General features: G+C 30.4%; 2 protein-coding genes across 2 annotated transcripts; one reads left to right on the top strand and one right to left on the bottom strand.

Annotated features, from left to right (window-relative positions):
- Window positions 1–1,740: 1,740 nt before the first annotated feature.
- On the top strand, window positions 1,741–3,639 carry LOC111382874. Its single transcript, XM_023006911.1, has 2 exons — window positions 1,741–2,404; window positions 2,486–3,639. Exons 1-2 carry the CDS (start codon window positions 1,868–1,870, stop codon window positions 2,678–2,680), a joined length of 732 nt encoding a protein of 243 aa, XP_022862679.1. The 5' UTR covers window positions 1,741–1,867; the 3' UTR covers window positions 2,681–3,639.
- Window positions 3,640–8,162: 4,523 nt separating this feature from the next.
- Window positions 8,163–10,121, bottom strand: LOC111382872 (cytochrome P450 94C1-like). The gene has a single exon (XM_023006907.1). It carries the CDS (start codon window positions 10,011–10,013, stop codon window positions 8,511–8,513), a length of 1,503 nt encoding a protein of 500 aa, XP_022862675.1. The 5' UTR covers window positions 10,014–10,121; the 3' UTR covers window positions 8,163–8,510.
- Between the last annotated feature and the right edge of the window lie 3,734 nt (window positions 10,122–13,855).

Raw genomic sequence — 13,855 nt, 5'->3', positions numbered from 1 at the left:
CTCGAAGAACATGAAAAATTTGAATTTAGAAAGCACGACTCCTTCAGCAGAATCACTCCAAGCTGCTCGGAGTGACCACGCTCTGGACTGCGCAGAGATCGTTTCGAGCTGCGCAGGGTGATCTTGGCGCCTTTATGTTCCGTGCTGCGCGAGAGATCACTCCGCACAGCCCGGAGTGTTCGGAGTGTTCCAAAGGGAGTCCCAGCTTTTGGGACACTCCTTTGAGACACTCCGCGCAGCGCGGAGTGTCCCAGCTTTTGCGACACTCCGTCCTGGGCGGGCGGAGTGTCTCCAAAACGTTTATACTAAAAAAATTATTATTTATAAAATTAAAAACATTTTACAATAAATACAAATTATAATATAAAACTCATCTTTCATTATTTATAAAATTAAAAATATTTTACAATAAATACAAATTATTATATAACCAGTCATTTTAAAATTTTTCGTAACCCTTTTAATTTCATTAAATAATTATATTCTTTTCCAAAATTCGAATCAAAAATACATTTTTTATATTTAGAATTTTAATATCAAATTTCCATATTCAAGAATAAAATAAAATGCGAGGGGTAAATATATTTTAACATTCCTTGTTAAATATTTATTTTTAATCTTTTAATTATAACATTTAATTTCTCGAATTTAGTACTTCAAAAAAATACAAATTTAACACATTTAATATAATTTCTTTTCTACGATCAACTACCACGTCTAATGTAAAAAATTTCAATTATCTATTAACATCAAAAAATGTTTCTTTTACTTAATTAATTTTTTAATTACTATAATTCTCAATTACATTATACCATAATTTTTTTTATTAAAAACCCTTTCACAAAAAAATACAAATTTAGTTTCTCGAATTTAGTACTTCAAAAAAATACAAATTTAACACATTTAATATAATTTCTTTTCTACGATCAACTACCACGTCTAATGTAAAAAATTTCAATTATCTATTAACATAAAAAAAATTTCTTTTAATTAATTAATTTTTTAATTACTATAATTCTCAATTACATTATACCATTATTTTTTTAATTAAAAACCCTTTCACAAACATACATATCTTCATTTTTATTTATTTAAATTATACATATAAATTCATTTTATCTAAAGGTGAACATAATGAACTTAATCAAAATTTTCGTTTTTCTATGTTTTATACACATATAGTTATTAACTATCATTTGATTTATTTTAACTTTCGTATAATTTTTTCTTTAAATATATTGCATAAATATTAAAGTTAACAAATTTTATTTATTCAAACTACATATCAATCATAGTACAAATTATGTTGTTTCGATTTATATATTGTACTATTATATTTCTAATATGAAACTGTAAAAATATCATAAAGTTTCATACAATTGTAACCAATTTTCCTCTCCATATATATATATATATACAGTTTCACATCAAACACAAAACACAATGGTTCAAATAGTATAGATATAATACTAAATTTTTTTTTTTCAACATATAGTTATTAACTATCATTTGATTTATTTTAACTTTCGTATAATTTTTTCTTTAAATATATTGCATAAATATTAAAGTTAAACAAATTTTATTTATTCAAACTACATATCAATCATAGTACAAATTATGTTTTTTCGATTTATATATTGTATTATTATATTTCTAATATGAAACTGTAAAAATATCATAAAGTTTCATACAATTGTAACCAATTATCCTTTCCATCACAATATATATATACAGAAATCAATGGTTCTCTGCTACAATTACTCAATTTGCAAATCATCAATATTTTAAAGATTTTGTAGAACTTATAAATGCAGATGATCAAGCCTCTTTATTGTGCAGTCCACTCCATGGATTAATTTGTGGAAATATGAATAAGAAGCAAAACGACAAATTTAGCAGCAAGTTAACACATGAGTTCATAATGAGACTTATAAACTGTGGTAAAAATAACGAAGTTTGGGTACAACTAGACGATCGTGTAGCACGTTTTGGCCTACAAGAATTTTGTCTCATAATTGGATTGCCATGTCATGAACCTACTGTTGGTCTAAATTTTAGTAATACTCGACTTAGAGATGAATACTTCGATGGTTCAAAACGAATAACTATGATAAGACTTTCTGAAGTATTTCATATATGTGAAGATCGAGAAGATAAATTTAAGTTGAGATTAGTTATGTTTGTCGAATGTGTTTTAAAACCAACTGGAAGACACATCGATTACAGAACTCTTGGAATGGTTGAACAGCTTGATGAATTTCTTATGTATCCATGGGGACGTAAGGCATATTTTGTTCTATTACATTCATTACAAGAATCACAGCTTGAAAGAATACGAAGAATGCAACAAAATAACCAAGCAAAATGTAAATATTCATTGCATGGTTATCCACTTGTATTCCAGGTATTTTTCTTATATTTATTCCCTATTCGATATAATTTAATCATGTAAAAACGTTAATATTCTTTTTTACTTATATTTCAGTATTGGATATACGAAGTTTTTCCTAAAATTGGACGACAATTTGGTCACCGTATCCGTACAAGTTTAAAATGTCTACGAATGCATAAATGGCAGCCTCAAATGGTATTAGCGGAAAATGTTATTAAAGAATTTTTAGTTACTGAAGAGGTATGTTCATTTCAGTATACAATTAAATATATGTTTTATTCTTTATAAATAAATTTTAGAGAATACGTCTGATATTTTATTACAATATTACAATTATAAATTACAGTAATTGCAACGTTAAATCCTACTGAAGCAGAATTGGAAATATTCTGGTATACAACTCTTTCACTGCCAATTGACAACCAACATTGTACACTAGACAGCATTGTCAATGGTGAATTGGAAAATACAACAGAACAAATTCAAGCATATAACATACATCCACAAGAAACAACTGTACACAATTCAAATAGAATTGAATCTACTTCTTCCGGTACTTTAGACTATGTAACTAAACAAGATATGGAACAGATGTTCAATGTACACAGACAAGATGTCTTTGGTTTCTACGACAGCTTGAAAACACAGATGATTCAAGAAGCAACAAAGCAAAAAGCTCAGTATCATACGATTCTTGAAAATCAACAAACTCTCTATCAGACACTTCTTGACAATCAAAAACAATTTTTTGAAGTGCAGCAAAAAAATCAACAGGAACATTTTCAGGGCATACAATCTGGCATGCATTCTTATGTGGATACCAGTTTCGGTTTACTGAAGTCTTACATTGATGAACAAAATCGAAATATGCAGAATCAGTTAACCAACTGGAAATCACATATGGAATCAATTGTAGCCTCTGTACAACATGAATTGCCCCCTCCAACAAATCAAGCTGAATTTGAAATGCCTTCAACATCTGAACATGCAGAAGACGTCGAAAGATCAACAAAAGAAAAAAAGGTAAGCAAAAAGAGACACAATCTCCATCACCAACGGCAACGAATACGTTAGAAGATTATAATATCGACAAATACAAAAATATTAGAGAATGGATATCAGAAAATCCATCAGAGTAAGATATTAAATTTAACTTCGTTAACTTAAATATTTTATTTCGCATTTTACTTATTTAATAACAATTTCATTTTTTCTTATATAGTGCATACTGGAAAGATGAAATCGGCAATCAATACTCAAGACATTCACTGATAAATATAATAAATCAAATTAAAGATATAAATATTGTGGTAAGTCAACTTTAGCAATCTTAATTAATTTTACTTCGTTATTAATGTAGCTAATTTAAATTTTTTTTACTAGCATATTGATATAGAATTAAAACTGTTGCGAAGACTCATTCATGATACATCTTCCCCGATTTCCAAAGAATATGCAATCATGGACTTTCGATTCGAGAATAAATGTGTTCATTGGTACACAACGATCAAACAAGGAGCAACCGCTTTTGTGAATAATTTCCAAGCATTAGAGCAATACACAAAAGGAGAATTACCTACATTTGCTCGACCCTGGATAACATACAACTATTTATTGATTCCAGTCGCATATCCAGGCAACAGTTGGTTTATTTTTCTTGTTGATTTTGAAAAGTGGAAATTTCAAGTATATGATTGCAGCCACAACATTCATACACCAGATGCAATCAAGTTACGTGCAGCCCCAGTTTTGGATGTAGTACAATCATTATTAATAGCTACTGACATTTTCTTCGAGAAGCCAAATTTACGAAAACATAGAAATAAACATATGAAATTGAAAATCATACCGTATCTACCTTGTCAAAATAATGGGTAAGTATCTCAACAATTTACTTTAATATTTATTTTTCTATTCAATTTTATTTTACATTTATAGCATTACTATAAAATAACTTCAAACAATTTTTTCTGTAGGCCAAACTCTGGAGTTCTTCTTCTCAAATACATTGAATGTTTCATTTTCGGACATCCATTAGAAGCAGTTTCAACTGAGAAACTACGTTTATACAAACGAAAAATTGTCACAGATATCTGTCAAAATGAATATTTTTTCCGTCCATATTTATCATAACCATAACAAAGAAGGTAACTCTTTTGTTTTTTTTTATATAATGTCCCCATCATGTAAAGCAAAAGTTATAATAAGGTAAAAGCATTACCAAAATAAATGTCTATATTCATTAATTAATTCAATCTCAATTTTTTCTACATATACTTTAGTCTTGTTTCTTTCTACTTCTGCTAATAGCTTTTCTCTTGCTTTAATAGGTTGCCCTATCATGATTGATGTTGAAACCAAGAAGAAAAAACTTTTCATCACCCATCATGTAAGTATCATGTATTCAAATATCAAGTATATCAAAGAATTGCCGTTTTAACAATTTCTTATCAATGTTTCATTTTCTTCCTTTTGTAATAACGCTATTAACTTTTGAAAGTAATCATTATAATCTTATTTGTATTTCAATTTTCTTTCTCTACAAGCTTAATTCAACTTTTGAAAGTGATCATTATAATCCCATTTGTATTTCAATTTTCTTTCTATACAAGTTTAATTCAACGTGTTTTAAATACAATCATTATGCAAATAATTTATATATTCGTTAAATGTATTATCATTATTCAATAAAACGACTGAAAAAATTGATCATGTGAATTTTTATAGAATTTTTATCAACCCTCATAGTAATTTCTTTAGCAGTCTATATGTTTATAAGATTAAGTTAAATAATCTAAAATAGTATAATTTATTTATTAACTACTGCAAATGAAATCGTAGAGAAATACTTCTTACCAACTCATTTAGGACAAATAAAAGCAAATCCATATTTATACTTCTCATTTTATACCTTAAATATAACTTTCTAATATATTTATGAACAGATATGCTGCTGCACTTATTTTTGCTACTCATTGGGAAATGTCATAAACTTTGAGAATAATTACAGCACAAACGTTTCACATAATTTGCAGAAAATAATAATAACCAAGTTTTCATATACACTTAAAAAACTTATTTCACGCACAAAACAAAATTATTACTCCGAATTTGCCTATTGAAAAGTATAACTACTATTTTCCATCTAAACAGCTCAAAAAAAATTCTACATGAAAATCTTTATTAGAGCATAGTAAATGAAACAAGCTAAAAATAGTGAATTACAATAAAAATTCAATACTAACATAAATCACCACACTAATATCACCTTAAACAAAATTTAAGCCATGCATTGCATGGCCAGGAGCTAGTATCCTTAAAATTATTGGAGCTGTAAAAAGCAACATGATTGTTGCGTTTATTCATCACATATTTTTTACTTTTACACTCAACCATGATGGGAAGCTAGTTCTACTCTAGTTAGTATGACTATGATTCAAGAGTAAATACTAAAAAATGACTAAAATATTTTGCAAAGGAAAAACAGCATGTCCCTGAATTCTGATGAATGTTTTATAATTGTGGGCCTAAATTTACTTCATTAATAATTTTTTCCATTAATTTTAGTAATTGCATTTCTAAGCCTTCATTTGATAAATGTGTGAATAATAATGAGTATTCATTATTATATATAATTGAAATTAATGTTTAACTTTAATTAAATCTATAAATCATATTATAAATTAGGGCAATACTTGAGGTATATAATGGACACCATTACACCGACGCCCCCTCCAATAGGGGGCGCCACTTGAGCATTAACGACACCAATTAGAATAATTCTATAAATTATATCCACAGAGGCTAAAATTTATGACAATTTGGGGTTTTGACTTCCTTATCGGGAAATGATGCTTAATTTGAAAAGAAATATTTACAGATATAATTGATGTAAGAATAGTTTCACACGGATTTGTCAAAAAGCTGCAGTTTTAATAGCCTACAACGAAAAACATCTACAAATCTGTCTATTGTCCCACAGTTTTAACTCAATATCAGGCATTGATTCTTTCCATATCTTTATGACTGTTTTTTAAGTCCAAAGAGATTCGAAACAAAAAAATTTCATCCGTGCAATTATATGTAATAAAATGATTTCAACACTCGTATACTTGCACTTTGACATAGACATTATTCTCTCGCCAAAAAATATATCCAATATAGAGTTCGATATTGTTCGCAAAAGACCTTGATGTTGAAATTTCAACTGTAAAACAGTTGTTGCAGTTTCATAAAGTTCTTGACGACATTCAAAAACTCGTACAATTCAAGAAAAGACAGTAGTCATTCAACTGCAGCACACCTTTCGATTGAATCAAGGGGCGCCCATGCCATCTTTCCTTCTTGTCCACAGGTGCATAACAAGTCAAAAGAACAAAGATTTGTCAGAGAAAATTTCAATATGAATTGTCTTGAACAGTTAAATACAAATACTTGCAATGATAAGTTCTTAATATTTCACATGGCTATCATCACAAATAAGAAAGAATATAAATTTTTTGCATGTATGACAATTTTGCTTAATTTATTGAACAAGTTAAGTAAAAAAGAAGAACCCTTGAACATAAAAATATCATTATCTTCTTAACTGGAAAATTCACTTCAATTCAGTGCGACTTGGCAATTGCATTCATTGTGGAACAATAGAATGGGATGATTGACAAGGTAAATAAATGAGATTCTTGCCAAGACTAATAGATTTACTTGCATCACCATTTATAAGTCATCACTACAATTACAACTACTACTAGGGAACATGACATCAGCGATGGAAGATTCAGCCGTTGATGCTATAATTCCAGTTGATAACAATAGTTATTGACAAGAATTTTTCGTCGATAAATCCCATCAGTAAAACCTTGGTTATTAATTTACCTACAAAAAGCTGATGCGATTGTAATCTCATCTTTAGTTGCCGAATCTAATGGAGTTTTCAATATGATGAATTAACCTTAATTAACAAGTAAAACGAGGCTATTAGTACAAGCTTTGCCCCGTCTGGTTTAAAGATCCTATTCCTCGATAAGAATAATAATATTATTAATAAAATTATTAATTTGAGAATTCTGAAGGGTAGTTCAGTGGTCAGGTCTTGGGTTTGCTCTCCAATAATCACCAACTCGAGTCCCCTCAGGGCCACTGAGTTGAGTACCTGACTATAAATTTCAAGGTTCCGTGGGATCAATCGAGGTGCGTGTAAACTGGCCCGAACGTGCACGGTCATAAAAAAAATTTGGTGATTTTATTATGCTTTAAAGCCAATATTCTCCATCGACAGTAAATGTTGAAAATAATGTCAATGACAAAAAATGAGAAAATAAAGATTGATAATTATAAAATTTTCATGAAAAAAGGCTATCATACAAATGGAAGATGTCACATGAGCGCAAATGTTAAAGTGAAACCAAAAATAAAATAAATTGCACAATGTTTTATGCTTTAGTTATTTTTGAAATATAAATAATCGAACTGGACCGAAACATGGACCCAACCAAAATCAATCAATTTTGGTCCAATTCGCTTCATTCTATGCCAAGGAAAAAATGAAAAAAATGTACTTAGAAAAGATCATATATCAACAATTCGTACATTTTTCCACAAACTCCACTAATTAGTCCATTTTTCAAAATTTTTAGTCATGTTACCTGGCATTATACTCAAATGTCTCAATTAAATTGAGCATTGAAGGCCTCCGGTTAGAACTCTATCACCAACTTAGATTAATATTATTTTGTATTAGTCCTGTCAACTCAATCACAAATAAACAACAAATTAATAAAAGTTTTAAATATTTGGAATTTCCACAAATTTTGATACCATTATACATCTTATATTATATATGCACATTTCCGTACATTTAATGCACATCTACAAGTTCATATGCACATCCAGATGTACAGCACCAGTGGGCAATTGCAAAACCAATCTATGCACGAGAAAACAACACTAAAAATTACTAATAAGCAATAACAATTATATGGCATCTTGATATTGAAATCATACTATTTTCTACTCATGGATCACCTTAATTTAAGGTTTGTAGAAATGGGCATGCTTGAATCAATAGACAGTATTAATGAAGAATTGCTGGATGCTGTTCACTAATCCTTGAAGTGTACTAGGATAGAGCCGGACGTTGTCGGACCAAGACCGGCACACCGCCCTTAAAAGTGGCAGTGAGGCCTGGAGAGAACTTCGGAGTGGTCTGCGGTTGGGCTAGTTCAATACGAAACCTCCTCAGCAATGAAAGTGCAACACTTTTGAGCTCCACAAGTGCCATTTCTTTACCTAAACAGACCCTAACTCCAGCTTGAAAAACTGGGTACTTAAAAGGATTTTCTTGAAAGAAAACGCCTTCGTCCTTCAACCATCTTTCTGGCTTGAATTCCAAGCAATCTGACCCCCAAATCTCTTCCATTCTGCCCATTGCATAGGGATGGTAAGTAACCCTAGTGCCCTTTTTCACGGAAGTACCATCTGACAAAATATCGTCTTCTAAACAGAATTTTGAATCAAATTGGATTGGTGGATACAATCTCATGCTCTCATATACTGCTGCACGCAAATAGTGAAGTTCTTTGAGTTGCTTGTAGCTTGTGAGTTCTTCGTTTTGGCCAATTACTCGATCAGCCTCGACCAGAATAGCTGCCTCCACCTCGGGGTGCTTTGCCATCACCCAGAAAAAGCACGTCAAGGCTGATGCCACCGTATCACGGCCAGCCAAGAGGAAGCTTATCACAATATCCCTAAGGTACTTTTCATCACTTATAGTGCCCATAAATCTTGAAAGAAGATCTTTCTCCTCGGAAAACCTGAATTTTCGCCTTTGCCTAATGACTTCATGAGCTAACAAGTTGATTTTCTCTATTGCGTGACGGAGTTTTTTCTCGCTTCCAATATTGAACAACCTCTTCATCTTCCAAAGAAGTGGCGATGCCGTCATGGCTCTTTCGGCCGACAGCTTCGATGCTAGGTCGAAGGCGGCTGCGAATTTTGTTATTGGGAGGGATAGATGAAGACACTTTGGGTCCAACCCAAATGAAACTCTGCAAATACTATCAAAGGAAAATCTTTTAAAAATGTCTTGTAAATCCAATATTCCATCTTCTTTACCTGCGACAGATGCTAAAAGGGGTAACAGCCGTTCATCAATCTCGTGATGAACAACTTCAAAAGCGTATTTTTGAACTGAAACACGACCAAGTTCAAGACTGGTCATTTTTCTTTGAAACCTCCACAAATCTCCATCCACGTTGAATATGCCTCTGCCCAAGAAATCACCCAAGATTGCCGAAAAAGGTTTTCCTTTTGGGAAATTATCAAACCTGGTTTTTAGCATATATTCTACGTTGTCGGGATTTGCTGTTATAGTATTACCAAGAACATGAATATGAATCGTGCGAGTGGGAGATTTTTGAAGCAAATGAGTGTACCAATCACAGAGGTTATCAAATTGGATTTTCCAACTTGAATTAATGTAAGTTTGACAAGTCTCACAGTTACAATATACCCTTTTCTTCAGTATGAAAAGGGCTAAAAAGATAATCATGATTATAGATAAGAATATAAGAATCCACGAGTTATTAGAAGACTGGAACCACCAAGAAACTGCAGACTCCATGGATAAAGATAACACAATGGATAGCTGAAGATTAAGGGGGGGAAGAAATTGACACAATGAATGAAAACTACAGATGTTTTAATAGAAAGGTTGCATGTTCACACGCATAAAAAGCAAGTACATATAATACTAGTGCTAATCGCTGGATATTTACTAATTTAGCCATGTTTGCCATCCTTTTAAAATTCAAATTGTTTGCTACATGAACGTTTTCCACCACATATTCACACAATAAAATATTCTACACGCCCCTCAGGGTATAGCTCAGTGGTGCAAAGAAAATGATTGATGTTATCTCACGCCTTGTTGGTAGCCGCAGTGTAGGGATTCGATTCCTGAGATATGAAATTAGACTTCTTGTAGGCACAGTGTACAGACAATTCTTGTTCCCTGGCCTATTGGGGCACATCTCGCGATTTACCTCCCTCATAAAGCTCTAAGAACGAGACGGTGGGAGCCCTCAAGATTGGGGTTCAATCTTTTTTTTAATAAAATATTCTACACATAAATCAATAAAATTTCTTTACTTTTTAACCAAACTCTAAAAAAAAATACAATGTAACAACTCATTATTTTCAAATAAATTCTATCAAACAGGTCCTTATTTTGTTGAAAAATAATATTTTAGAAGGAAAAAAAGGAATATAAGCACGAATAACTCATGGATAAAGGGAAAACTTCATGAGGATTAAATAATATATATTTGTACATATTTATCCCCGTGCTATTATTCTTTTTCTGTACCTTCCACTGCGTAGAAAATAAGGATACACACTCAGATGTGTGGCTACTGGTGGGACATATTACGATCTCAACGGCGAACTTAGAACTCCACTTTATTGGGGTAAATATTTTTTTAAGTAAAGGAGCCGATGCAATAAAGGGGAAAAAATATTTTTGACAGCACTTTTCTTTGTATTTTATAACATGAATAATGAATTAGTTGGTATTAGTTTTTGATTATCTTAATTAGGAATGAAAACAGTTCTTTAATATTCACATAAAATACTCCTCTAACCGACTATAAACCGTGATAAAAGGAAGTGAGAGTGAAATTCTTTATTAGCGTTAACACTTTTGGTGAAAAGTGCTTAAAAATAAAAATAATATTATTTACAGTTATTCACTATTGCAGCCGTCCCATGTGGTATAAACGTGACGATTAGTGAGTTGTTATGTAAGATAATTAAAAACTACCACATTAATGTATCAAATCATTAACCGCCACATGTACGTCACATAAGAGCGAATGCAAATACTATTACTCTAAAAATAATGGCCAGTAATTACATTAGAAATGACTTGAGTTTAAGTCTAGTTCGCCACCTTTAATTATGAAAATATATACGTACATTAAAAAAAAAATTCACTCTTTACGCGTAGGAAAATGTAAGTTTTAAATAAATATACGTAGTTTATCTATAATACCTCAAAGTTTGAGGTGAGATGATTAGCTTATAGAGTGTATACATTGCCATATTCTGCTTGAGTTTTTACTCTTGTTTTGGACCTTTCTTCTAGCCTAATTAACCTACGATTATAAGCTTTAAAAATTTTGCTCAAGTTTTGTTTTTCTAATACGGACTGACTTGTCTATTTTTAATCCTTGAAATGTATTTCTAAATTAAATTAACCAAGTCACGCATTCGTTCGATTTTCAAATCAAGATTCACTCAACATCTAATGTTTATTAAAAAAAATAATAAAAAAAATTAAGGTTGGACTCTCTAACATTTCACATTTGATGTTTGTGTCCATATTCACAGTTTTTGTCACTTGGAAACCAAGGTTCACATGTTAAATATGCTGGGGACTAAGCACCTCATCTTTGAAATTTAAAAAGTCAAAATCACAAAATATTACAGAGCACAACCGTAAATATCCCGATATTTATCGAACTATAGGCATGCAGATAAAATACAGACACACTTGACACAATAATACTGATGTAAAGTAGCGCCAATGGAAGCATAAGAACTTGAAACCACGAACAAAATTCTAGTTTTAATAGATTTACTCTTGAAATATCTGAAAACTATGAATCAAAGACTCATTGATTCCTCAAAATACCAAGAATTCGAAAGTATAAGTGAAAATAATAAATTTTTCATTTCTTTAGATCTCATCTTTCAAAAGATCCGAGTGATCTTATTTTTACAATAAAATAAAACCATATTTTATACATTTTTCCTAAATATCACAATAAAAAGTCTAACCTAAGATATTAAATAAGGAAAAGTCTACATATTATTACACATAATGTTGTCCATAATGTGATGTGACAATCGTCTGGTTGTTGATGTATACGTAGCACTTCCCATTAAGTAAATGATACTATATTAAACAAAACCTAAAAATTTAAAGTATTATATAATATTAAAATCTTAAAATTGTCGAGATAAATAATTTGCACGCATCAAATCCATAGATTCATATAACTGCTTGAGCTGTATGGTAACAGATGATGACCAACTTTTCCTGTCTTTAGTGTTTCTTGCGATGCATGTGATGATGTGAAATTTAGTTACAACTTACAATTTATATTCTTATGTCTGTTTTTTCCTTGTCTATATAGTCCCATATCTATTCGAGATTTCTTGTCGGCTCGAATATATACCTAAACACCAATGAGTTTTCACATGTTGGAAATAGAGAAATCAATATTTTGTAATTAATGTTTAATTTAATGTCAAAATAAGTTACAATAAACTAAATTTTTTTTTTGGAAAATAAATTTATCTTGTTTTTAAATTTACGCAAACATACGTAGACATTAGTTATGCCTAACATTTACCCAATAAAGTGTTGACACAATATAATTTCGATTCAAGTGTTGACATAATGAGAAAAGTAGAAGGCAACTCCAAGTCGTAGAATTCTTTGGAGGTGGTTAATTATTATGTACCAAGTAACAAGCATGTCTAATATAAGTTTTTATTTTTGAGATTCAAATAGAATAACAACTACTCTTACCTTGATTGAACAAAATTATGTAATAGTTTGCTTATGGCACAAACGGTCCTTCACATACGGGTTGCTGCGAAAATAGTTACTAACTCTCAAATGTTGGCACAAACATTCCTAACATTTCACTTAATTGACGCAATAGATCCTTTTGGATATTTTATATTCAATTGACAGTTCAAAAAATATCGAACTTTCGATAAAAATATGAAATTATCCTTATTTTATTTAAATAAATAAATAAATAAGTGGAAAAGAAAAATGATAAAAATGGACAAAAAGAAAAAAAGACAATTTATCCTCCTAGCCAATCTCTTGTAAAAGGATCTTCAATTCAAAAGTGAATTGCTTTAAAATTAAGTGTCATGGAGCAAAATAAAAGTACTTAAAAAATGCATCTAATGCAAGTTGATAGGGATTCCGTCAAAATAATGTGACAAAGACAATAATTGATTTGAATTGATTGTTCATCGACATATAAAAATATGTTAATAAAAGATGAGATATCATTAAATTCTTGAAAAAAAAATGAAGATTAAAATATATATGTTAACTTTTATTTTTTATCTTGGACTTTTAATTTTTCTTTATTTATTTAACTAAAGAAAGTACATTTTTAGTCTATATATCAAAATTTTGACTTTTTAACTGTCAATTGGATGAAACATATTTAAAAATGATCAATTGCATCCATTAAGTAAAAGGTTAAGAATATTTACGTCATGAAAATTAGGTATCATTTGAACAACCACTCCATAAATTAGAAAGCATTGACGCCAATTTCTTTCTCTATCGAATCTTTTCTCTCACTTCATTGCATGTGTTATGATACTCAAATTGTATTATATAGCACAAACGTTTTAGTGCCTCGTACTATA

This window comes from Olea europaea, unplaced genomic scaffold (assembly GCF_002742605.1).
Source record: "Olea europaea var. sylvestris unplaced genomic scaffold, O_europaea_v1 scaffold2567, whole genome shotgun sequence".
NCBI lineage: Eukaryota > Viridiplantae > Streptophyta > Magnoliopsida > Lamiales > Oleaceae > Olea > Olea europaea.
The sequence above is the reverse complement of the archived record's forward strand: the minus strand, read 5'-3'. Positions and strand labels throughout refer to the sequence as shown.

Bases quoted from the DNA above. Each gene is read 5' to 3' on its own strand.
- LOC111382874 (XM_023006911.1), top strand. From the start codon at position 1,868: ATGAATAAGAAGCAAAACGACAAATTTAGCAGCAAGTTAACACATGAG. The intron at 2,405-2,485 runs GTATTTTTCTTA...CTTATATTTCAG, and splicing joins GTTATCCACTTGTATTCCAG to TATTGGATATACGAAGTTTT.
- LOC111382872 (XM_023006907.1), bottom strand. From the start codon at position 10,013: ATGGAGTCTGCAGTTTCTTGGTGGTTCCAGTCTTCTAATAACTCGTGG.